Raw genomic sequence first — 27,073 nt, forward strand, 5'->3', positions numbered from 1 at the left:
CATTATTCTTGTCTGACGCAAAAAGAAACGGCTTTCGGTTGTCCTTGACCCAAAGCCTACAGTCTGCGAGATACAGCGGAGTTTTATATGGTAGAAAATAACTATCTAAAGTTGTTCCACCAAGCTTTTGTTTTTCGGAGTCTTCATTCTGCTTTCGAATAGAAAGCTTTTTCTAATAAGGCAGGTATGGGTTTCAAACCGAAGATAAAACCTAAAAATATTTAAGACGTGCGACGTTTCTTGACCCCATCACCAAAATATCCTTTTATATAAAAAATAAAATGTTTTAAAGATCGTAAAAGGAAGCGCTTTCTCCTAGGTCCGAAAGAGATGATATCTACTCTTATCTGCTAGTGATTGCAACTGATACGTTATTTCATTTTCTAAGTCCAGCACTAAAGCTGAAGAATGGTATCACAAGAGACTCCCAAACTTAAATTATCTTATTGTTAATTAAACTGGAGATTAATCTTTGCTTCTTTCTTCCTAGTAATTTTAGAAATTGGCCTAGGGAACCTTCCCCAGGCCGAAAATATTAATTTTTGAACCAAGACAAATAGACTTTTTTTTCTAGCACGGATAAGCAGTTGATCAAATTATATGATATTAGTGCTTCAACTATTTACACATTTTTTTCTTAAAATAATCTGTTCTAAGAATTCGTGGGGTTATTAACTCTATTTTTAAGGTACATTTTGGAAAAATAAATGAGATGGTATAAAAATGAGCTTAGTCATGAATTTGTCAAAAAGCAATTAAATCCTGACTTGGTGTAAAAACGGGCTATACATGATTAAAAGAGCAAAGTGGGTCAGAAGATCCTCGAACAAACGTCCTGCCCTCAGTAGCATACAATCTTTTTTGGAGACAAGTAGACATGTTGGACTTTGTTTAAACTGGAAATCATACTGGAAATAAACTGGAATACTTTTCATTGTAGGACCAAAGTGGACTCTTGGTCACTGAGAAACCAACCATCCCTCTAGGCACGTGCAAAGGATTTTTTGGAGGGAGCGTAATAATAAAATTCGGGGAGGCACCCAAATTTTATTCGATAACTTGAATAATAAGTGCCTATATGTTCAAGAAAATTGGGAATGGAGGTGGTAGCGGCATCAAGCCCTCCCAGGGTGAATCCCTGCATCTCCCTACCTTTGCAAATTTTATGAAAAGGTAGACATTTAGTCCATTGTTTGAACTAGGCTTATACAAAGATTCCCAGTCAGTGGAATCGCCGGCAAAACGTGTGCCATGGTCCCTCCAACCACCCATCCAAAAATTTCCTCCATCCAAAAAGTAACACAATTTGATTGAGCGTCAGTAAATAGAGAATACAGTTAATTTTAAGCAGGAATAACTAATTTTGAGACTATCTAAGGAGCATTTCATAATCTTTTTTTAAGGAACCACTGGTTGCTGCAACACTTGATACTGCCCAGGTGAATTAAATCTATTTTTGTGTTTTATTTCCTTACAATGCTCAGATTTGACAAAAAGGCTCGGGTAAGGCTACTTACAAACCACACTGAAAATTAATTGAGAAAAATGAGCTTACCACCAATATGAGAAGAAGATGAAAAAAGGCAAGCAAGTAGTTAAGGACATATAACGCCAGTCCCGAACTGACCAAACAACAAAGGAAAGAAGAACAAGACATATTGAATAGACGACATTGGCCAGCAAAGTAACATGTGTTCTCCATGAGGGTCCCACTAATTCAATAGCTAAAAGCAAAAATTTAAATGCACAATGCCTTAGTCAGAAGATTCAAAATTTAAACATAGTTTTTTTATTTACGTTTACTAGCACAATATAGAATATTGATATACAGGCTTTTGCTTGCAGCAAGCGTTTAAAGGCTAAGGAGTGTTTTAGAAAAACCAGTTACGTGAATGATAATCTTTATGTGCTAACACACAAAGTTAATAAAAAACATGGGTCTTAAGATCTGGAATAACTATCAAGATTGTATTAAAGCTGCGGAGACTCAGTCTTTTTTCCCCTAATAGTTTATCTTCCTTTATTTGATAATGGTTCCTAAATAATAAATGTGTTTTTATAGGGATATAGAAAACATATTATATCTATAGAGATATAATATGTGTTAGGGCTAATTATGTGTTTTTAGGTGTATTACTAGCTTTCCTAACGAGATTCATATAACCCTCTGCAGCTGATATAGAATTTAACATATTTTTTCTTTTGCACATCAATAAGTGTTTTTTTGAAGATTTTTAATGGGAAAACTTTATGCTTTTGTTATTTCTTTGATTATCTAATCTGATAGAACTAGCTATAGCTTGTGCTTCGACTATTTTGGGATATATTATGTCACATTTAAGAACTAAAAGTTAACTATCCTAAAAGAAAAGCATTAACCTCGACGTGAAATCATAAAATTAAATGGGATACTAGGCCTCCAAAAAGAAAAATTCAGCTACGTTTGAATAAATATATGATACTAGCATTTATATGGACTTTTAAGAGTCAATTTTTTACTAAGAAGAAATTGGTAAGCAAGAAAATTTAGAGCAAATTTTTAATCTAAAAAAAACTACTACTACTAACAACTCACTGCAGCCCCAAACCGCATGATGCCAACACAGCTACGTAAGCTCCTCCTCCATTCCCAATCCATTCAAAGCCTCTCTCTTTACACCCTTACAGGAAGTTACCATTTCTTTAAATCTTTCTTTATGACATCCTCACACCCCAACCGCGGACAACCTGCTTTCCGTTTGGCCCTAAACGGCTGGCCGAAAAGGAGAAAAGGACAATCTTCGGCAATCTGTCATCCTTCATCCGCAGAACGTGCCCAAGGCATCATTAACTTTCTCTAACTATACTCCTAAAAAGCGGGATTGAACCGCACTTTTCGTACAGCCTACTGTTTGAAATACGGTCAGTAAGCCGGGTACCAAGGACAATCCGTAGGCAATTTCTCTGGAAAACATCAAGCAAATCTTCTTCCGATTTTCGGAGTGCCCATGCTGCAGAGCCATATTTGACCACTGTCATCACTGAAGCTTCCAAAATCCTAATCTTGGTTTGCAGACTTATTTTGTTCCAATATTTCTTTTTAACTGTGAAAAAACACCCTGAGCCTTGGCTATTCTACTTTTAACATTTTCACTGCTCCCACCGTCTTTACTAATAATGCTACCAAGGTGTGTGAAGCTGTCCATCTGATCAATCTTGTCGTTACTCAACGTCACCTTTTCATCTTCATTAATTCCTAGTCTTAGTGACTCAGTCTTCTTAACATTAATTTTTAAACCTATTCTAGCACCCTGAACTAGCAAAACCTCTAGTTCATTCATTTTACTAAACTTCCATCTAGGGTGCTTAAATCCTCAGCATAATCTAAGTCCAGGAGATTTTTTCCTCCCCATTCGATTCCGTGGTCTCCCATTGCTTTTCCTGTGCTCCTTAAGATAAAGTCCATAAAGTGATCCATATAAAGGGGATAGAACACAAGCTTGCTTAAACCTCTGATTTAATAGGAAAAAGCTGTTAACCTTATTTCCTACCAGAACCGCAGCAGTGTTATTCTCGTAGATAGCACTACTCCCTTTAATGTATTTGTCCAGTATACCATACAAGGATAAGACCTTCACTAACGCTTTTATATCAACAGAATCAAACGCTTACTCATAATCTATAAAACTGAGGACCAAAGGCGTTTGATAACTCCAGCACTTCTCAATTATTAACCTAAGAGACAAATTTGGTCGACACATCCTCTACCTTTTCTAAAACCGCACTGTTCTTCTCTTACAACTTTGTTTATAGCATCTCTCTTTAAAAAAGAAACAACAAAAATTTTCCCCTTTTCATTCGGAATAATTTTTTAAAGACTGAAAAGAAAGCGCTGGGGCGCCAAGACACAGAAAGTCGTTCTTAAATAATTGGAAAATATATCATGAATACTTTATACTTTCGTTTTTAGTCTTAAACAATTGTCCATTTTTTTGGGGAGCAGAAAAAAAAATGTAGTTACTTTTTATCGCATTTGGATAAAAAGCAATGTTCCAGTAGTTTTATTAATTAATTTTTATTTTACTCTTTTTAATCCTTTTAGGACTGAAAATCAGTCATTTCCCATTTTACAATAACACAGGTCTAACAATAGCGCTTGTAGCCTACAGATTGATAGCGAGACCACGTCTACCTTTCCGTCAAAATACATAAAACTATATCTGCTTACATATGATGAATGTCATATTTGTAAGCGGGTTCAAAATTTTCGGAAGATTTAACCCTTGATCCTCTCAACGGATGAAGTTAAATGAAAGCATTAAACGGCCTATCCTAGAAATGGCCTATCCAAGAAATGGCCTATACTAGAAGAATTAATTCAGACACCACAGACAGTTTAGGTTTTATGATTTCTGGCATTAATTATAATTTTTGACAGTCAACAATGCAAATAAAATGTATTTCTTATTCTTAGGGAGCGCCCTTATATTCCGCCAAAAAGGCCATGCAAAAGGGTAAATAACAATAAAAATGCGAAATAAGCACCAAAGAATACTAATTGCTTTTTGGGTTCAAACGGTCTTTTTTAATCGATTTGGCCTCTGAAGAGCTCACATTTATTGTACTCATTTCATATTATCGGTTATAATCAACTAGCATAATAAAGCCAAAAAATATGAAAAATAACACAAATTAAACATCCGAGTGTATTTTCATATACTACTTATACAAAAAAATTACACATTAGATTTGCCATGAGGGCACAAGAATACCATACGCAGAATAGCAATGTAAAATACTAAACAAAGAAACATTAGGCACTATCAAAGGCTCGACTTAGCGGTGCGAAAGCACCTTACCTAAGACAAATGGATGGACTTACCTAAAACGAAAGGTGTTCCCATAATTGCTGGTACGGTAAAGCCCACACCAACACGAAAAATGACCCAAGACCAGAATTCTGGAGCTATTGCGGTCAAAATGCCAAAAACGGATTGAATTATCAAGTAGATAAAAAAGGCAGGCCGTCGACCGATACTGAAATACAAAAAAAAATGTGTTATAAGCATCTTGTCTTCTGTTATATTAGCATGAAACTCAGGAGAATTAAATTCGAAAGTATAATAAGCTAGCCATAGTGGAAGGTTAATATTTCCCAGATGCTGCTTTAATTTAAAGCATCTCAGTTTAAAATTGTACTTAACCATTTTTAAAAACCAAAACTAAATTCTCCACTTTGGATATCCAATAGTTGGCGCGCTCAGGTGGAAGATTAATTTTTTTTTCGAAGTTTTTTAAGCATAGCATGCCAAATATACGCAGCACCGATTCAGTTTCTGGCAATTAAACATTTCTATCGTAAAAAAATTAATCAATTCTGATGGAAAATTGAGAAAAGTCTAAAAACAAAATTCCTCGCCTATTTTTTTTTACACAATACTGACCCTGTCCTCTGTTCTCTTAAAAGGGAACTCGGCAAAATAATTAAGCAGAAACATTTAGATTCACCAAAACCAATCTTAGAAATATGGACTAATTCTCAAGGAGACGTCGCTACTGATGCGGTCCGCTAACAGACGTCGCTCTGGTCCGCTAAACATAGGTTGGTAGCCTGGCACGTGGAGCTTCAGTAGGGTAGCTGTGCAAGGCGGAAGCTCCAGACTCTAAGATGCTCGCCTCTTACTTTTTCTGAGTGCATGAATAAGGTCATTAGTCGTTCCATTTTTTTATGCAAGGTATAGGGAGAGTTCTTTTCGTGAGTAAGCTCTAACCAATAACAACATATGATTGGCATGCTGCGCTGCCTAAGTAAAGAGCGAAGTGGCTTCCACGCATTTTTTCCCCTACCAGTTTATATGGAAGATATGGTCGTACAAACTTTGGAGGGAATCATTCAATCGAAAATTAAAAGCTCGAGTCCCCTTTTCAAAATTCAGAAATGATTGGAGAACTGCAACCTGTCCCCCTCCCGTCCCATAACCCTTTTCACTACCCCTCCCCACAACCTCCCTAGACATCCGATAAAATTTTTTAGATAGCCATTTGTTTTAAATAGTCAAAATTTTCACCAAATTTGCCTCAAGGAATGGCATGACCCCACAGCCCCTCGGGGCAAAGTGCGCAAATTGTACAAAATGTCCATGGCTTACAAAAGGGAGCATATCTGATTCTGGATGTCCAGTTAGCTCGAAGACTACAGAGCGTTTTCTGGCCCAAGAAAATCATACATTTTGGTGAGAGTATGGGGGTCGCTATTAGGGGCCCGGAACTGTCCCACATAACTTTTTATTTCTGATTAGTTGCATTTTAAACAAACTCATACGGATCACTTGATTATGCCGAAATTTCCAGAGCTTCCCAAGAGCATACTCTGGAAACAACACGCATACCTAAGTAGCTCAAAAAACGCTATGTGAACCTGATTTTTCAAATTATTCCTATTTACAATATCTCGAGAATGACTAAAGGGATCGGGTTTTTAATTTGAGAGAGTACTGGGGAGAGAGGAGGGGGAGGGCCATGTAGATTTTAAAATTTGACTTGAGGAGGAGAGATAAATCAAAAGACGCCATGTGTATCCAGGTCATCGAAATAGTACGTCTACAATATCTCGAGGACGGCTTGGGGGATGGAGTAGAAACTTTCAGGGGCTGTTAGACAAAGAAAGGGGGAAGGGCGGGGCAAAGAAATTTTAAATTAGAGAGGGGGAGGGTAAGGGGTTGGGCAATTTTGGCCTCCCATCCAGGCAAAATTAACGTGTTTGCACCATATGCTCTTATGGGACTTAGCTCTTGTAATTTACGAACGGTTAAGTAGCTAGAATTTGCAGTGTCTACAAAATAGCGTATTTGTAATAGCGCACGAGGGGCTTAAAGTATTAAGTTGAAAGTTTCAGGGAATGTCCACGGGGGAGTGAACGTTGAATTACGAATTTCAAAAAAAGGTTAAGGCTAAATAAAAAGATAGTTTATGCATCCAGGTCATCAAAATACCGTACCTGCGACATCGGGCATACTGAAAGCATTGGGTTAGAGGATGGCAGTGCAGGCAGGGATGGGGTTGGAATTAGAACCTCTAATGAGCAAGGCAATTTGCCACCACCTTCATGGGCTAAAAAAACATTTGGTTGGTCTGTATTTTAGAGCACAGATATTTATTATTAAAACCATTTGGATTGAAAGGGAATTACCTTCCAAATCCCTTCTGGATGTTTGATAGTATAAAAGCTAAGAGGAAAGATTTTCCTACCAACCCAGCTGTGATGTAAATGGTGACAGTTCTTCTTGATGATGACGGTTGTTCGATGAAAAAAATACGACTAATTTTGATAATTAACTTTGTTAAGAATACATAGCTGTTATGAATTTCACCTATTGCACAAGGGTTCTGAAATGCCACAGCCATTTCGTTTCTACCAGATTTCTACCTATCTTGATGAATAACGAAGAAGACTTGCGTCCAGGCAGCGACTCGCAAAGTTTCTAACTCTGAATAGGCCAAAAGCTGATGTAAATTAAAGCTGGGATTTGAGAAAGACTGATCAAAACAAAAAATTTGTGGTCAACAATGATCGCGTCAGCGGTGCGCCGCTGCTGCTATTTTTCGCCCCCACCGCCACCAACCTTCCCTTATTGGCACAGAGCCGGGGTTCAGTTGTATAACAGAGATCTCAAAACAAAAAAAAAACATATAAGGCAGTGTCATTCGGCCAGGGGGGTGGCGCCCCCTCTGCCCCCCCCCCACCTATGAGAACCCGTGCCTTTATATTAGTATTTTGTGTATCAAATTCCATGAAGAGCGATTGACTCGCACGTCCCAAGCATTACGTTATACGAGAATTTATGCCAAACATATGTATTTTCCAAATGGCACTTTATTTAAGTCATCTACCACTCCCACTGAATTCATTTTGATATTATTTTCTCTTCATTTATAAGACAAGATATTACTTACTTTAGTAATAAAGCTAAATGTTAAGTATTAATGGCTAAAAATTATTGAAATTCCTTCGATAGATTCATGGACCACATTTCTCTCTTCGTTTATAATTCATAAGAAGTAGTGCCCGTTATTATCTATTTTCATTTCATGTTAAATACGAAACTCCTTAAAAGATATAGATAAAAGGAAGATTTGCAAAAAGGATCAGCCCTTTGGTGCTCAGGAGGCCAGAAAGGGCCTCTTTTTTTTATTCAAATTCAAAGCTGTGAACTCAAGGATAAAAAATCAACTCTAAGGGTGAAAAGTTTTGAAGATAATCAAAACAAAAGATAATTATTGGATAACTGAGTAGAATATATAAATGCTGACCCGTCTTGTATATATCCGAATATCCAGTTTCCAATAAGACCACTTGCACCAAAAATGACCAACGCCAACGTGGGATAAAAGTTTAGGTCGCAAACTATTTGCCACTAAAAAAGAAAATATGGTAATATTCTTTTTTTTTCTGTCCAGTTAATAAATGACTAACGCAAAAGAAAATGAACATAGTTTAATATTTATTACCCTGCTAACATCAAACACTGACGTGTACATATATTTTTTTGATTATATTTCAACACATGCAGTTTTGCTCTACAGTATGTTGCTCTAAAAGCCTGAATATTCGTAAATCCTGAGTTTTACCAACCAATTTTAGCACTTACTACCTGAAAGACGAGTTCCCCAAAAATATGCTTATTTTTTAGATTTCATTTAAACAATGTCAAGACCGTAACCGGAGAAGGCTGTTACCGGGTTTGTACCCCTTCCCCCAAAATTTTTTTCTAAACCGTAAAAACGTAGCACAAATGCATATAAACAAATTTTTGATGCATTTTTTTAAGTTCTTTTTAACTTCCTCTCCCCGGAACAATAGCCCCCCCCCCCACATTCGAAAAAAAATCCTGGATACACCCTTGAACAATGTTGTAACTTCAGAATTCGCAGCCACTTGAAATAAAAGAATAAGTAATAAAAGTATCGATAATGCTACCCACCTCACGTACCTACTTTCTGAGTTTCAGCTGCCTAACTTCGTTCGATCTAACTTTGTAATATCGTGTAAGATATGGGGTGCTCATTTTTCAAATTAGTGTTTCATAGATCTGTCCAAAAATAAATTTTTATGGACTGGTTCATTTCCTTATCGCTGGCAATTAGGATTTAGGATAATTCTATACAATTTTATTAGCCTAATTCCACAGATAACTAGAAATACTGAATTTTCTCCAATTGAAACTTTGCAAGAAGTGTCAGAGTGAATTCAGAACTTAAGCTAAAAACTGAAGACGGGCAACAATTAACCAATTCATAGGGGTTGTGTCATCCCCTCGACTCCCATGAAGCATAACAGGATATGATTGAATGTTTACTTTTAAAAAATTTACAGCTCAAACAAATCAAATCATTATGTAATTAATGAAAAAAGACAATGTTTGGAAAACAAGTTGGACCTGTTTCCGATCGTCAAACAGTCATGCCGAAGCAGCATTATAGTCAGGTTTGTTGATATCTGAATCTGTTGCCCATTGAATTTTAACTTTTTATTACAAACTATTTCTTCAACACAGCAGGGAGCATTATATTCTATTGCACTCCAGTAGGGGTTGAGCAGGCGGCAGCTCCCTTAAATATTTGGTAATATTTGATCTTTTCAAATTTTAATGGTTCTTAACTTTCACACAGTCAAAATTATTTTAATCGTTTATTCCGTTACATCGTCCTAATAAAAACTTCAACCTTACTGCATGAGAACATATCCATGCAAAACAAAGAGTTAGCTAAAAATTTGGAAAATAATATGAGTTTTAGACAATTATCAACTGATAGATCGTTTCATTTTTTCGTCGATGCCAATTGGCCTTTTTGGTCCTAAAATGTTGTTATCCAACACAAAATGGCAGAATACGTAACTTAATGTGGCATGATCTATTTCGTTACTTACAAACTCTCATTAGGGATATAAAATAAGTACCATAAAAAAATATATATATTAATTCATAAGGCTCTCAATAGTCTACCACCAACAGTCTACCAAAATCAGAAAATTTTAGTATATAGTTTTGATTCTCTCAAAACATCAAGTAAGATCAGCTTTCAGTAAAGCACTAGTTTTTCAGAATTATACAAATTTAGAGAAACATTACGAGTCAGTTTATTTAAACCAGTATTGCAGATATATGTTGCATAAACTGCTGAGCGATCATTTTAATTCGTTTAAGTGTCATCTTGGCTCTTTACTCACATCAAAAAAGGTTTATTTTTTAATTAATTATTGTTCGTTTATAGGTTTTAAAAATAAAAACAATACGCCTACACAAAGATTTTTTTTTTTCGAGGGGGTGAAACTAAAGAAGTACTACGAGTTTTCGTTACAATAAGGCATTATACATATATAGATTTTACTTCACATCACACTTAGGCTTTCCCTACGAAAATCTGGAATTTTGTATAAACAAATAGTTCAAGGGGTAAATTATCTTCTGTATCTTTAAGAAGTTGAAGATGAAAAATACTGTTGTTTATGAAATACTGTCCTACATGAAACATACAGAGATTTTAGAAAACTGAAGGATACTAGGCAAATTTTAGACGCGTAGTTAATATACTTTACAAAAATTTACGTTATTAAGGTTGCGATTCTTCTGCTGCATTAATGAGAAAAATTTAGCTCCTCATAAGAAAGTATAATTACGTTATTTTACGTCTCAGACTTTTTACAGAACGTTTTAAAAGAACTAAAACCATTGATAAAATTTTTTATAAAAACGGAAAAAAGAAGTGAGCAAAAAAGTCTAAATTTAATAATAGTGAACTACAACTTATGGCCTTAATTCACGTGCTTGAAAGTGGAGTCTGAAGAAGATACAAAGCTTTCTTTTCTTTGCACAATTGAATCAACCCAAAGTTTTTACCCCAAAGTAAGTCTATAGGGAGGTTGAACTATTGATAAAAAAGAGGAGACAATTCCAAGCGCTCAGGATAAAACCAACTTTGAGGGGTGTCAGGCTTTTTTTTTGTCAAGACCGTAACCGGAGAAGGCTGTTACCGGGTTTGTACCCCTTCCCCCAAAATTTTTTTCTAAACCGTAAAAACGTAGCACAAATGCATATAAACAAATTTTTGATGCATTTTTTTAAGTTCTTTTTAACTTCCTCTCCCCGGAACAATAGCCCCCCCCCCGTATTCGAAAAAAATCCTGGATACACCCTTGAACAATGTTGTAACTTCAGAATTCGCAGCCACTTGAAATAAAAGAATAAGTAATAAAAGTATCGATAATGCTACCCACCTCACGTACCTACTTTCTGAGTTTCAGCTGCCTAACTTCGTTCGATCTAACTTTGTAATATCGTGTAAGATATGGGGTGCTCATTTTTCAAATTAGTGTTTCATAGATCTGTCCAAAAATAAATTTTTATGGACTGGTTCATTTCCTTATCGCTGGCAATTAGGATTTAGGATAATTCTATACAATTTTATTAGCCTAATTCCACAGATAACTAGAAATACTGAATTTTCTCCAATTGAAACTTTGCAAGAAGTGTCAGAGTGAATTCAGAACTTAAGCTAAAAACTGAAGACGGGCAACAATTAACCAATTCATAGGGGTTGTGTCATCCCCTCGACTCCCATGAAGCATAACAGGATATGATTGAATGTTTACTTTTAAAAAATTTACAGCTCAAACAAATCAAATCATTATGTAATTAATGAAAAAAGACAATGTTTGGAAAACAAGTTGGACCTGTTTCCGATCGTCAAACAGTCATGCCGAAGCAGCATTATAGTCAGGTTTGTTGATATCTGAATCTGTTGCCCATTGAATTTTAACTTTTTATTACAAACTATTTCTTTAACACAGCAGGGAGCATTATATTCTATTGCACTCCAGTAGGGGTTGAGCAGGCGGCAGCTCCCTTAAATATTTGGTAATATTTGATCTTTTCAAATTTTAATGGTTCTTAACTTTTACACAGTCAAAATTATTTTAATCGTTTATTCCGTTACATCGTCCTAATAAAAACTTCAACCTTACTGCATGAGAACATATCCATGAAAAACAAAGAGTTAGCTAAAAATTTGGAAAATAATATGAGTTTTAGACAATTATCAACTGATAGATCGTTTCATTTTTTCGTCGATGCCAATTGGCCTTTTTGGTCCTAAAATGTTGTTATCCAACACAAAATGGCAGAATACGTAACTTAATGTGGCATGATCTATTTCGTTACTTACAAACTCTGATTAGGGATATAAAATAAGTACCATAAAAAAATATATATATTAATTCATAAGGCTCTCAATAGTCTACCACCAACAGTCTACCAAAATCAGAAAATTTTAGTATATAGTTTTGATTCTCTCAAAACATCAAGTAAGATCAGCTTTCAGTAAAGCACTAGTTTTTCAGAATTATACAAATTTAGAGAAACATTACGAGTCAGTTTATTTAAACCAGTATTGCAGATATATGTTGCATAAACTGCTGAGCGATCATTTTAATTCGTTTAAGTGTCATCTTGGCTCTTTACTCACATCAAAAAAGGTTTATTTTTTAATTAATTATTGTTCGTTTATAGGTTTTAAAAATAAAAACAATACGCCTACACAAAGATTTTTTTTTTCGAGGGGGTGAAACTAAAGAAGTACTACGAGTTTTCGTTACAATAAGGCATTATACATATATAGATTTTACTTCACATCACACTTAGGCTTTCCCTACGAAAATCTGGAATTTTGTATAAACAAATAGTTCAAGGGGTAAATTATCTTCTGTATCTTTAAGAAGTTGAAGATGAAAAATACTGTTGTTTATGAAATACTGTCCTACATGAAACATACAGAGATTTTAGAAAACTGAAGGATACTAGACAAATTTTAGACGCGTAGTTAATATACTTTACAAAAATTTACGTTATTAAGGTTGCGATTCTTCTGCTGCATTAATGAGAAAAATTTAGCTCCTCATAAGAAAGTATAATTACGTTATTTTACGTCTCAGACTTTTTACAGAACGTTTTAAAAGAACTAAAACCATTGATAAAAAAGTTTATAAAAACGGAAAAAAAGAAGTGAGCAAAAAAGTCTAAATTTAATAATAGTGAACAACAACTTATGGCCTTAATTCACGTGCTTGAAAGTGGAGTCTGAAGAAGATACAAAGATTTCTTTTGTTTGCACAATTGAATCAACCCAAAGTTTTTACCCCAAAGTAAGTCTATAGGGAGGTTGAACTATTGATAAAAAAGAGGAGACAATTCCAAGCGCTCAGGATAAAACCCTCTTTGAGGGGTGTCAGGCTTTTTTTTATATTTCCACAAATTTCTTTTCGTCATAGACTTTTACTATTGAGATTAATCAAAACAATATTAACAACCTCTGAGTCAGCTTTAAACAACAATTTTCTCACTAGACATCTTTCTTTCAAACGTTTGTTTAAACTTTCGGTTACTATGGGCTTTGGTTTGCTCTTTACTAGGTTGCTAAAGGGGCTGAGAGATAACACTTAAAAAGGAGGGATTATAAACCTTCAGTTATTGGTTTACAATCATGCAGATTTGGATGGTACTTCATGATTCCCAGCATGTTTACCCTCGACACTGCACCGAAAAATTCAATTTTTGGTGGCATGTGGCACTTTATTATGGAGTTATCAACAACAGAGATTATGATAGTGCCTTTTTTATTCTTCTCAGTCTTTCATTTCGGAAATGGCACCCAAAGTACACTTTTGGTCCCCATATGGCAGTTTATAATGACCTTGTCATGTCAAATTTATAAAAAAAGCAATTAGATTTAAAAGTTATATTTTAATTTAATTAAGCCCTTTAAAGGCTCACTATGAAACAGTAGGCTGCGAGGTGAGAACATAGAAGAGGCGGACTCTAAACCTCAGACTTGCGGTTTTCAACCATAAAGATTATGACAGTGCCCTTTTCATTTCCCCAGCCTTTCTATCCCAGAAATAGCCCCCAAAGTGCACTCTTTGGGTGGCATACTGCACTTTATGATGACGTTATCAAGTCGAATTTACATAAACGGATTATACATAAATCTTTTAAAAAAAAGTGGAAAAAAGAGCACAATCCGTGCAAAAAAGTGATCTTCCTTGTTGTTCAAAGTGGGGGACTGTAAGATCCCTATATAGGGTTGTTGACAATGGCAATTTCAATGGCGTACTTTTCATTTCGATCCGACGCCATTTTTGAGATATTTCGGGCTCTTTTTCGAACCTCCTGTAAATTTGTTTTCAAAATAACATTTTACTATTAAGATTAATAGGTATAATAATTACAATTACTAAATCAGCTACAAATGAAAATTTTTATCACTAGGCAGTCTTTTAAAAGCATTTTTTAACTTCTGGTTACTATCGGCCGAGGTTCGCTCTACTAGATTGCAACCATGAATATAAAAAGTGAGGAATGAACTGGCATAAGACTTTCTTGATTAAAACAAGTCTTAACCTTGCTTTTTCCTTTGACCCAATTATATATTTATGTTATTTGTAAGCGTAATTGCCGAAAAACAATGAACATTCCATTCATACCAACAAGGACCAGAGGTTTTTGGTCAGTGTTCAAACCAAAACTCTAAAACAAAACAAAAACAAAAAATAATAGCAATATACACATCAATCAAATCTACTTTTCATAGTGATTCCAAAAATGCAAAACTTACTTAGTTCAAAGTCACTCAGCAAAAGTAATGAGTATGAGAAATTTCGTAGAACTTAAGAAAACGGAGGAAAACCCGAAGAGAAGAATTATCTGAAGAAAATTAAACCCTCAAATTTAGCACATGAGTGAACCCTGTAACAGATGTGTCAAGTTCTCAATCATGAAAGTGAAAAATTTCCATTTTCCAGAGAAGGATGGCTACGGATGTATTTTTATTTATTCGTTTTTTCTTGGGGTGATCACACCAAAATAGACTCCCTAGAATATGACGAGGCCTCACTCACTCGAACAGAAATCTAAATTTCTAACACCTTTTTCGGTGATGAAAGCGATCGAGTTACAATAAGGCAGGGTTTTCTGTCATTTTGTGGCTCAAAAAGAGCCAAAATGCCATCAAGTGAAAATCCTGAGATAGCCAATTGATTTAGAATTATAGAAAAGTAATGTTTTTAGCCCCTAGATTTTTATTTTGAGTTTGGTTCTATGTTTGTTTGTTTTTAAAACCCCAGGGCATTTATTATAAGCAACCCAGAGTTATCTATGTTCTACCAGTCTTTGCACTTATCAGGGATACCAATTGGGGGGGGGGGGAGAGTAGACCCCTGGGGTTTTAAAAACACCTCCTCCTTTGTATCTTAGTTAAAAAAAATTAATATAGAGCAATTACACAAACAAAGTTTCCTCTTGTGTAAATCAGGGTGTGGGGTATGCATTGGAGGGGAATTTTCCGAGGGTGAGAACACACCCAACAGGGGCGAATCTGCAACATTTTAATCGGGGGGGGGGGGAGGGGGAGGGCAGGAGGGGTTCATATCCAGATAGTCAAGGCGCATGGGCTGTATAATATTTTTTTCCAAATTATATGGGGGGCATCTACCTTCCCCCCCCCCGACGAAGACACTCCTGACATCCGACACCGTTTCAATGTCTAAATTTAACTTCACCAAACGAAGGTCGGTCTTCTGGAACTATGTTCTTAAAATATATTATAGGCAGCGCGCTAGCGCTGCCCAAGTAAAGAACGGTGTGGGAACAATGTGTGTGTTTTTTTTCGTATCGAACGGAGTTGTCGTAGAAACTTCGAAAAGGGTTCATTCGATTGGAAATTGGAGTGGCTAGTGCCCTTTATAATAGTCGAAAGTGATTGGAGGGCAACTAGCCCCTCCATGCCCATCATTCCCCCAAAAACATCCAATCAAAATTTTGAGATAGCCATTTTGTTCAGCGTAGTTGATTTGCAAATAGAAAATATGTTTTTGAGGAGGACACTCCCCCAGAAACCTCAGAGCAAGGGTTTTAAGTTATGCCCTGGGGGCAAATAAGGTTTTTATAGAAGGCGTTGTCGTAGAAGCTACAAAAAAGGCTCATTAGGTTTGAAATTCAAAGGGCTAGTACCCTTTTTAAAAGTCGAAAGTGATTGGAGGGCAACTAGCCCCCCCCCCAACGACCATCATTCCCCCAAACACATCCAATCAGAATTTTGAGATAACCATTTTGTCCAGCGTAGTTGATTTCCACATAGAAAATATATTTTTGAGGAGGACACTCCGCCGCAGCCCTCAGGGGAAGGGTTTTAAGTTGTGCCCTGGGGGCATATAAGGTTTATATAGAAGGCGTTGTCGTAAAAACTTCAAAAAAGGCTCATTCGATTGGAAATTCGAAGGGCTAGTGCCCTTCTCCATAGTCGAAAGTGATTGGAGGGCAAATAGCCCCCCCCCTCACCCCTGTTTCCTCCCAACCCCTCCAATCGAAATTCGGAGATAGCCCTTTTGTTGAGCGGAGTTGATTTCCAGATAGAAAATATGTTTTTGAGGAGGACACTCCCCCATATATATATATATATATATATATATATATATATATATATATATATATATATATATATATATATATATATATATATATATATATATATATATATATATATATATATATATATATATATATATATATATATAACCCTCGGGGCAACGGTTTTAAGTTATGCCCTGAGGGCATATAAGAACGATGTTTGCACAATGTATTATTTATTATTTTTTCCTTTAGAGATGGGCACTTCATATTGAGGGGGTCGTCGTATAAACTTCAAAAGGGGCTCATTCGTTTGGAAATTGAGAGTTCTAGTGCCTTTTGAATAATCGAAAGTGATTGGAGGGTAACTAGCTCCCCCCCCCCTACGACCATCATTCCCCCAAATAGATCCAATCAGAATATTGAGATGGCCATTTTGTTCAGCGTAGTTGATTTCCTTATATAAAATATTTTTTGAGGAGGACAATCCCCCAGAGCCCTCAGAGCAAGGGTTTTAAGATATGCCCTTAGGGCATATAAGGTTTTTATAGAAGGCGTTGTCGTAGAAACTTCAAAAAAGGCTCATTCGAAGATTGTTCTTTTTGGCCAACCATCTAGGGCTAAACGGAAAGCAGGTCGTCCCCGTCTGGGGTGGGAGGACGTCATAAAGAAAGATTTAAAGGAAATGGGAACTTCGTGGGCGGGTGTAAAAAGGGAGGCTTTGAATAGAATTGGGTGGAGGAGGAGTGTGCGTAGCTGTTTTGGCCTCAGGCGGCTTGGTGCTGCGATGATTTGTTAGTAGTAGATTGGAAATTCAAAGGGCTAGTACCCTTTTCAATAGTCAAAAGTGATTGGAGGGCAACTAGCCCCCCCCCACGCCCACCATTTCCCCAAGCACATCCAATAAAAATTTTAAGATAGCCATTTTGTTCAGCGTAGTTGATTTTCACAGAGAAAATATATTTTTGAGGAGGACACTCCCCCACAACCCCCAGGGCAAGGATTATAAGTTATGCCCTGGGGGCATATAAGTTTTTTTTATTGAAATCTTTGTCGTAAAAATTTGAAAAAGGGCTCATTTGATTTCAAATTCGAAGGGATAGTACCCTCTTTAATAGTCGAAAGGGATTTGAGGGAAACTAACCCCCCTCTCACACCGACCTTTTCCCCAAAAATATTCAATCAAAATTTTGAGATAGTCATTTTGTTCAACGTGGTTAAAAGTTTTGGAAATTAGGTCTTCAAGGATAACAACCCCCCCCCCCACAGCCCTCATGGCAAGGGTTTTAAGTTATTCCCTGCGGGCTTATAAAGTTTTCATTGAAAGCGTTGTCGTAGAAACTTCAAAAGGGATCATTCAATTGGAATTTGAAAGGTCTAGTGCCTTCTTTAACAGTTGAAACTGATTGGACAGCGACTAACGCCCCTCTTTCGTCCACCATATTCCCAAACACATCCAATCAAAATTTTGAGATATCCATTTTTTTCAACGTAGTTGAACGTTCTGGAAATTAGGTCTTTTAGGATGATAACCCCCTCAGAGCCCTCAGTGCAAGGGTTGTAAGTTATGCCTTGGGGGCAAATAAGGTTTTTATAGACAGTTGTTGCATAAATTATAGGCAGCACGATCGCGCTGCCTAAGTAAAGAACGGGGAAACTCGAGAACGAGACAAGAAACGGGGACTAAGCAAAGAGGAGGACACTCCCCCACAACCCTTAGGGCAAGGGTTTTAAGTTATGCCCTGGGGGCATATAAGAACGATGCTGGCACAATGTATTATGTATTAATTTTTTCCTAGCGCCGGAACGCCTTATTTGGCACTCATTTAAGCTGGAATCAAAACGCCATGAAATCTATTGTAATTAAAGCTTACGTTTCCCTGACATTAGGCTGCATTCATTTATAGTACATTATTTTAAAAAACTTTTTCCACAAAATAAGTTTTTCAAAGAAAAGTAAAGAACTCCATTAAACAAAAATGAGCAAAATAAAGTCAAATAATCTACCAAGCGTGAAACTACCACAAATCAGCATCGATAAATAAATGAAGCCCAAAAGGAACAGAAATTACAATAAATAACCGATTCAAACTCAAAACGAGCAGAAATTAACATAAGTTGGGCGCAAAATCCCTATGGCTTCCCAAGGCCGGAACAAAAGTTGCACTTTACTTAAAAAAATATAAATGTTTTTACTTTTATAACTTTAATAAATCAAATAATTTTAACATTTTGATTACTAAATATCATTATATGTATATTAAACTGACAATGCACATTCATTTGTATTTTTTCAGTAAAGTTTGACTCGCTTATTTATTGTAATTTCTGTTCGTTTTGGGTTTCATTTATTTATCGATACTGATTTGTGGTAGTTTCACGCTTGGTAGATTATTTGATTTTATTTTTTCTCATTTTTTGTTTAATGAAGTTCTTTACTTTTCTTTGAGAAACTTATTTTGTGGAAAAAGTTTTTTTTAATTAATTAACATGTAAGGGCGTTCCGAGTACTAAAATTTAAAGACTGGTTTTTAGTTAATGCTCGTTTTATGCAGAAGCATCCCCCTAGCCCACAAATTGTAGTAAAAGGCGATATCCGGTTGAAGATGTCAAACACTTGACGTGTTAGCATGTAACGTGACAGCACCTGACATGGGGAAATTAGCTCACTAAAAAGCAATTTATAATTATATTTGCTTTTAATTAAGAAAGCTCCAATTAACACAATTGAATAATCACGACTGGCAAACAGATAAGGAACGTTTAATGAGATTGATTGTCTCAATGACACATATCCTCAGATTTACAACCTGAGCTTTTCAAATTTAAAGTTGGATTCTACAAACTATGGTAAAAATGAAGCTATGAACATAAATTTCTACGAGGACACAAGGCCGGTTTAGTATAATCATAAAATGCCATAAACATTTTGAACCACCAGTAAAACAAAGAAATTTCCTTGAATTCAAATGGTAGTTACTTCTTCCATACTCTTTGAAGGAGAAAAAGTTGGAGCTCCTAACAATAGAGTAATTTCTGTTTTGTTTTTTTCTATTTCACTTTTCTTTCAGGTGAACAATCGGTATCAGTAGATTGTTAATAGTTCAGAACAAGGTCGTATCCAGGGGGTGGGTGGGTGTTAGAGGGTTTGACCCCCCCCCCACCCCGAAATTTTTGTCACTCGTAAAATTGCAAGTAAAATAGATATTAAACTTTTTTGATGGTTGTCTTATTGTTTGTTTGTACCCCCCACCCCGGAAAAATACCCCCACCATAAAAAAACCTTCCACCCCCAATAAAAATCATGGGTACTTGTTTTTTATAGCCACCACACTAAAGTTCTGTCGAGAAGTGAAGTTTGGTTAGTGCTAATGAAATAAAACAAAATATGATGAAAATATAATAGTTTATTAACAAAATTATGAGAACTACAACGAAGAATTATGGAGGGGCAGACCGCATTATATTAAATACGTAATCTAAAATAACCTAACCTAGCCAAAATACCAACTAAATATTTAATTAGAATATAGCTACAATGTAGTTTTCCACTGAGCCGAAACTAATATTGTCTGGTATAAACACCATGAAAATTGGTTATTGTCTCATGTTCGTGATACAGGATCTTGAGTGTGGTGGCTATAAGACAAAAGTACCAAATCCTGCATACGGCCTTGGTTCAGATATTTTGTCTACCAGCTTTCAGAAATCTGTCAGCTTCTGATTGTTATTAAAACACGGCAAATCTTCATGGCTGGCAAACAGCGTTAAAATTAAATAATCTCAACAAAAAGATATTTTATCCTTTTGTATAAGATAATCCACCAACTACTGGTAAGATAAAGCATGCTTTTGACTTCATCTGAGCCTACGAAAATCCCAGGTGTGCAAAGTATACACATTTGAGATTTCATAAACCTATAAAGTCTATATAGACAACATTGAAAACTAATCATTCATTACCGTAAGGTAGATATATCGATAGAACCGCCTACTGAGAGACCCAGGAACTGCTGATTTGCTTAGAACCAATTTTCAAGAGGAAAAGAGGGAACTGTCACATGAATCTGTGTTTTCGCCTTTGATTCCTTCAACCAAACTATGTTTTTGCTTTTCCTCTCGTCCATTTTGAACTGGACATTGCTACCTCGTTCAACTCTGCCTTGGGACCAAAGTACAACTCAAGTTGTATAGAGGTTTGTATGCAACTGATAAATTTTGGGAAAAAATGTCTTAAACTTTTAAGGAATAGCCGAGACATAAAATGGTAGTTTTTCTTCCATAAATGGGTTATATATTAAATGATTTAGCGGTTTATCATAGGCAGTGCAATCGCGCTGCCTAAGTAAAGAACGATGTTGGCACAATGTATTATTTATTTCATTAGATCAGGGTATTTCGTATCAAAGGAGTTGTCGTAGAAACTTCAAAAAGAGCTCATTCGATTGGAAATTGAAGTGGCTTGTGCACCTTTTAATAGTCGAAAGTGATTGGAAGGCAACTAACACCCCTTCAACGCCCACCATTTCCCCAAACACATTCAATCTAAATTTTGAAATAGCCATTTTGTTCAGCGGTGTCGATTTGCAGATAGAAATTATGTTTTTGAGGAGGACACTCCCCCATGGCCCCAGGGCAAGGGTTGTAAGTTATGCCCTGGGGGCATATAAGGTTTTTTATAGAAAGCGTTGTCGTAAAAACTTCAAAAAGACTCATTCGATAGAAAATTCAAAGGGCTAGTGTCCTTTTTAATAGTCAAAAGTGATTGAATGGCAACTAACCCCCCTCTCACACCCACCCTTTCCCCAAACATATCCAATCGAAATTTTGAGATAGCCATTTTGTTCACAACCACCCCCACCCCCCAGCAGCCCGCAGGCAAAGGGTTGTAAGTTATGCCCAGGGGGCATATAATGTTTTTATAGAAATCGCTGTCGTAGAAACTTCAAAAAGGGCTCATTTTATTGGAATATGAAATGGCTAGTGCCCTTTTTAAAATTTAGTTCAAAATAGTTGAAAGGCCCGGAAATTATATCTTTGAGGATGACACTTCCCCCACAGCTCTCATGGTAAGCGTTGTAAGTTATGCCCTGGGGGGATATGAGGTTTTTATGTAAAGCTCTGTCGTAGAAACTTGAAAAAGGACTCATTCGATTTGAAAATTCAAAGGGCTAGTGCCCTATTTAATAGTTGAAAGTGACTTGAGGGAAACTAACCCCCCTCTCACGTCCACCTTTTCCCAAAACACATCCAATCAAAATTTTGAGACAGTCATTTTATTAAACGTAGTTTTAAGTTCTGGAAATTAAATTCTGGAATATTTAGATAGCCACTTCGTTCAACGTAGTTAAAAGTTTTAGAAATTAGGTCTTTGAGGATGATAGCCCCCTCAGAGCCCTCAGGGCAAGGGTTGTAAGTTATGCCCTGGGGGCATATAAGGTTTTATAGATAGTGATGTTGTAAAAACTTCAGAAAGGGCTCATGCGATTGGTAATTAGAAGGGCTTGTGCCTTTTTTAACTGTCGAAAGTGATCGGAGGATAACTATTACCCCTCTGACACCCAACATTTCCCCAAACACATCCAATCAAAATTTTGAGATAGCCATTTTTCGACGTAGTTAAAATGTCCGGAAATTATGTTTTTGAGGATGATACTCCGCCAACAGCCCTCAGGGCAAGGGTTGAAAGTTATGACTTGGGGGCATATAAAGTTGTTTTTATAGAAAGCGTTGTCGTAGAATATTCAAAAAGGAATCATTCAATTGGAAATTGAAACGGCTAGTGCCCTTTTTGATAGTTGAAAGTGATTTGGGGGCAAGTAACCCCCCTCTCAAGCCCATCATTTCCCCAAACACATCCAATCAAAATTTTGAGATAACCATTTTGTTCAACGTAGTTGAAAGGTCCAGAAATAACACCAAGGATCAATTTAAAACTTGATTTCCTATCTGGGTTGAAAAGCTGGTAAAGATATCTTTGTGCTTTCGGTATACGTTCAGCTGAAAGAAGAACTCCACCTTTTTGTTATTTTGCGATTACCTGAAAGATTCCTGTCTAATGACATGTCTAACAAATCAAGCGGTCATTTAAATTTTCTTATTAACTGATCTTGTTAATTATAATATCAATAAGTGTCATGACAAGGTAGCAATATGCAAAAATTTGACGAATATGTACCACAAAATATTAAGCAAAATAGAAATGAATCCGAAAAAGAAAAATCGATTTATTTTATTAAATTGGTCATGGTCAGTTTAATTACCAAAGACGACTTTATAGTTTAGTAATGATTAAAGTTATGACAGATGGAAGCACGTTATCCTTACCCTTCCCGAATAAACTCCCTTATATTTGTAAGCCGTTGACACAAGAGCATATTCGCTGATGCTACAGTTTTCGACCTAGCTTGTTCTTCTGAATATATTAAAATGTAGTAGACCAAATAAATGTATATGAATAGCATACAAAATTGATTCCGTTGTAATTTTACAGTTAGGCCAACGGGCTTGCCTGGGACATCCCTGGCTGCTGTTGTTGAAGCTGATTTTCATTAAGATTTACTGAATTTTAGGGGGTGTTTTCCCCTTTTTTCAAAAATCAGGCAAATTTTCTCACGCTCGTAGTTTTTGGTTGGTAACACCAAATTTGATGAAACTTATATATTCTGAATCAGCATATTGAGCCGATTCTTTTGATGTATCTATTGACATCAAAATTCCATTTTTTCATGTTTTGGTTACTATTGAGCCGAGTCGTTCTTTACACTTTGTTACCACGAAATGTTTGATATTCTTTAGAGTAGCTTTGCTTAACTGAGAGCTATAAAATATCTCCGTATCTCCATAGACAGAAAAACAGTATACGTTCAAGCTGTGGTAACTTAAATCCACTAACTTTATTTAAAGAAAGCAAACATTTATAAATACAAAACTTGATGCTTTTTTCTGCTTATTAATTCGTGACGACTGAAAACGGACCTATTTTTTTTTCCCCATCTCTGATAGGCTCGAAACTTACAGGGCATGTAGATAGAGCCTAGTACACCTCAATGAAGACTAGAGACTTTGAAGGTATTTTCGGCTAAAACGAAATATGTGGAATTTGAATGTATCAATATGTTTTAAATGAAACTGGGCAACAATTTTTTTTCTCCAATAGGCTTAAACTTGCAGAGTATGCCGACAGAATTCAGGGGGCCTCAATGAAGATCAAAGCTATTGAAAACAATCTATTGTCTTGTTTTATGACACCCAGAGAAGGCTGACACGAAAGTTTTGTTTCGGATCGGCTTGCAACTTATGAAACAAGTGCACTGGGCAAAACTAAAGTTGATAGAAATTTAAAAAAAAAAAAAAACTGGATCGCATTAGTTCGTAGTGCAACTATTTTTCTCTGACTAGCTTGGAAAATACAGGGTGTGTAAATAAGGTTAAGGGAGCCTCCATTAAGGCGAAAAATTAAGAAAACAAATCTGGTTACATTGATCAGTGACGTCTTATCTTCTTCCTTTTTTTTAAAGGTGATAAAACAGAACTTTTTATCAAATGAACTTGGCATACATTTATTTAAAAAAGAAGATGCTCACAACGAAATAGAACATACAAAGCACTTTATTAAAAACTAAATATATTTTAAACAATTTTTCTTTTGCAATTATAATATTGAAAAATCAAAAATTGCTAAAACTTTCTAGTGTTACGATTAACATCTCACCACAGCCACAAGCCGCTTGAGACCAACACAGCTACGCACGCTGCCCCCCCCCCCCCGTCCCGATCTATTCAGAGCCGCTGTCTTTACACCATTCCAAGAAGTTCCCATTTCCCTTAAATATTTCCTTATGATATCCTCCCACCCCCTTCGGGGACGACCTGCTTTTCGTTTAGTTTTAGACGGTTGGCCGAAAAATAAAATCTTTGGCAATATGTCATCCTTCGCCAACCGAACCTGTCCTAGCCATCTTAAATTTTCTTTCAATATACTCCTAGAAAGCAGGATTGAACCACGCCTTTCGTAGAGCCCCCTGTTTGAAATATGGTCAGTCAGTCGGGCACCAAAAACAGTAAGTAGACAATTTCTCTAGGAAACATTCAGCAAATCTTCCTCCATTTTTTGGAGCGCGCATGGTGTAGAACCTTACTTGATCACTGTCATCACTTTTCTATTGTTAAAAAAAAACTTTCCGAAAAATATGTTTTTCAAAGAGAAGTGAAGACCATTTAAAACTTAAGGTCAGCACATAGGAATACCTGTTAAAATTCAACCTCAAAACGACCAGGAATTACTATTGAATAATAAAAGAAACCCAAAACGAAAAGAAATTAAATAGACAATCATAGCAAAAAACATACAACAAGTAGAAATATAAATGAATAAATATATTTTAAAGCGAGTAACGCTTGAATTTAATATGAAAGTCAAGCTTGAAACGAAAAAGATTGTTTGCTATTAAAGTATAAATCAAACTTAAAACGAACAGAAATTAAATAAACAATCAATGCGAACAAACATACAATATATATTAATGTAAATGAGTAAATAAATCTTAGAACAAGTAAAACTTAAACTGAATACGAAAATGAAGCTTGAATCTAATAAAAAAAACTAAAAACAAGAGTTTGGGTATTGCCTCACTGTAGAAGCCTAAAACCTACTGCGTCATTGGCGTCTTAATGAAAACCATATGAATCTTGAACAGTCTTGGAAAGTATAAACAAACTCAAATTCAATATTAGATATAAAATGATAATAATTGTTGAAAGATCCATCAGTTCTAGATTTTTTTTCACTGTAATTTTTATTTTCATTTTCAATGCTGTAAGAACTGGAAAAGAATTAATTTGTAATATAAGAGAAATTCGTTTTCAGTGAAGCGCCAATGACGCAGAAGGCTTTAGGTTTTTGCAGTTAAAGAAGGGGGCCGTATCCAAATTTTGTTTGTAGTGAAACTATATTTGTCTTGACTAATCTTGGAAAGAACTAATAAATTAAACTGAATATTTGATGTATAGTGATATTAATTGCTGAAAGCCCATCAGTTCAAAATTTTACTGTAATTTTAATATTTATTTGCAATAATAAGTATAAAAGAAAACGTTAGTACCATAATTTGTTTTCAGTAAAGTGCCAATGACTCAGTAGGTTTTAGGCTTCTACAGTGAGGCGATACCCAAACTCTTGTTTGTAGTTATTTTTATTCGATTAAAACTTGATTTGTATATTCAATTTAAGTTTCACTCGTTTTAAGATTTATTTACTCATTTACATTATTATATATCGTATGTTTGTTTGCATTGATTGTTTATTTAATTTCTGTTCGTTTTAAGTTTCATTTATGCTCTACTAGCAAACTATTCTTTTTCGTTTTAAGCATGACGTTCATATTCAATCCAAGCGTTACTTGCTTCAAAATATATTTATTCATTTATATTACTACTTGTTGTATGTTTTTTGCTATGATTGTTTGTTTAATTTCTGTTCGTTTTGGGCTTCATTTATTCTTTAATAGCAATTTCTGGTCGTTTTGAGTTTGAATCTTAACAGGTATTCATATCTCCTGAGCTTAAGTTTAAAATGGCCTTTACTTTTCTTTGAAAAACTTATTTTTCGGAAAGTCTTTTTTTAAATTAATTTTTGTTCGTTTTTGATTGCAAAATTTTTTCAAGTTTTTATTTCATGGGGGGGGTGCTTACTGTCCAATTAGTCTTTACTTTAAAAAACGGATCTAAAACTTTCAATTTATACATTAAATGAGGATTTTTTCAAAGTCTATACGATTACCTCCTTGATGAAAACCTTATATATGAACAATAGACAGCTTGCATAACTTGTGGACAGCGATTGTCAACAATGAATGGATTGAAAAATAGCTCCAATGAGGGTGTTTTGACCATTTCACTTGCTGACACAAAGCGATCACGACTGTTTGGAATTGATCTTAATAGGATTTTGTGTGCCAAAGCAATTTTAAATCTATCAAAGAGTATGTATTTTAACCTTATAATTGGATAATTATAATACATTTACTATGTGTTCTTCCCATAAAAAACTTTACCTTATTAAAGTCTTTGGGGTGGGGGCGGCGTAGTTGGCAGAAGGAAGAAAACTTTAGCGTAGACAGTAGGAGAGGGTGAGGGTGAGGTTGGAGACTCATCCAATACGGGACGCAACTTCACTTATCTCCTCCGTTCCCGATTTAGGAGATCAGACAGACTCATTGGGCTGTAGAATGTTGGACCGCTTGAGTTGTGGAAGACGTTAAAATAATCAAAAGTACTTCATATTTTTAGTTTTTGCGGAATTGATTTCATAGATTTTGGAATGGTGTGCCCCCTGGCCCATGAGTTTGGTGAGCCTCAACTCATAATATGCAATTTTAATTAATTGTTCCGTGTTATTTGCATATATAACTCTATATATATTATTTTGAGTTATACTTTTATCGCATTGCGTTCATTTTTAAGGCTTGAGATAAAAACTGAAACCTTAGTGGGGACAGTTGCGGGGGGAAGTCTCCCCCCTCAAATGCATAATTGAGCAGCCACAGAGAAAGTAATACAAATGAAATTAATATGTCTTTCGGAAATGTCTTTTTTTTAAAAGACACGAACAAAATCGTGTAAAGAAACCTGAAGTG

The 27,073-nt window shown here is 35.7% G+C and overlaps 1 protein-coding gene across 1 annotated transcript in view; it reads right to left on the reverse strand.

The window, feature by feature from the left end:
* Window positions 1–27,073, reverse strand: part of Balat (Beta-alanine transporter) — a 169,140-nt gene that overhangs the window by 101,785 nt on the left and 40,282 nt on the right. The window contains exons 4-6 of the mRNA XM_089097218.1: window positions 8,290–8,393; window positions 4,862–5,016; window positions 1,556–1,724 (exon numbers count right to left, since the gene is read on the reverse strand). Coding sequence (XP_088953344.1) covers window positions 1,556–1,724; window positions 4,862–5,016; window positions 8,290–8,393 — 428 coding nt within the window. The remainder of the gene's footprint in view (window positions 1–1,555; window positions 1,725–4,861; window positions 5,017–8,289; window positions 8,394–27,073) is intronic.

This window comes from Artemia sp. Qi Xiang Cuo, chromosome 11 (assembly GCF_049724085.1).
Source record: "Artemia sp. Qi Xiang Cuo chromosome 11, ASM4972408v1, whole genome shotgun sequence".
Classification (NCBI taxonomy): domain Eukaryota; kingdom Metazoa; phylum Arthropoda; class Branchiopoda; order Anostraca; family Artemiidae; genus Artemia; species Artemia sp. Qi Xiang Cuo.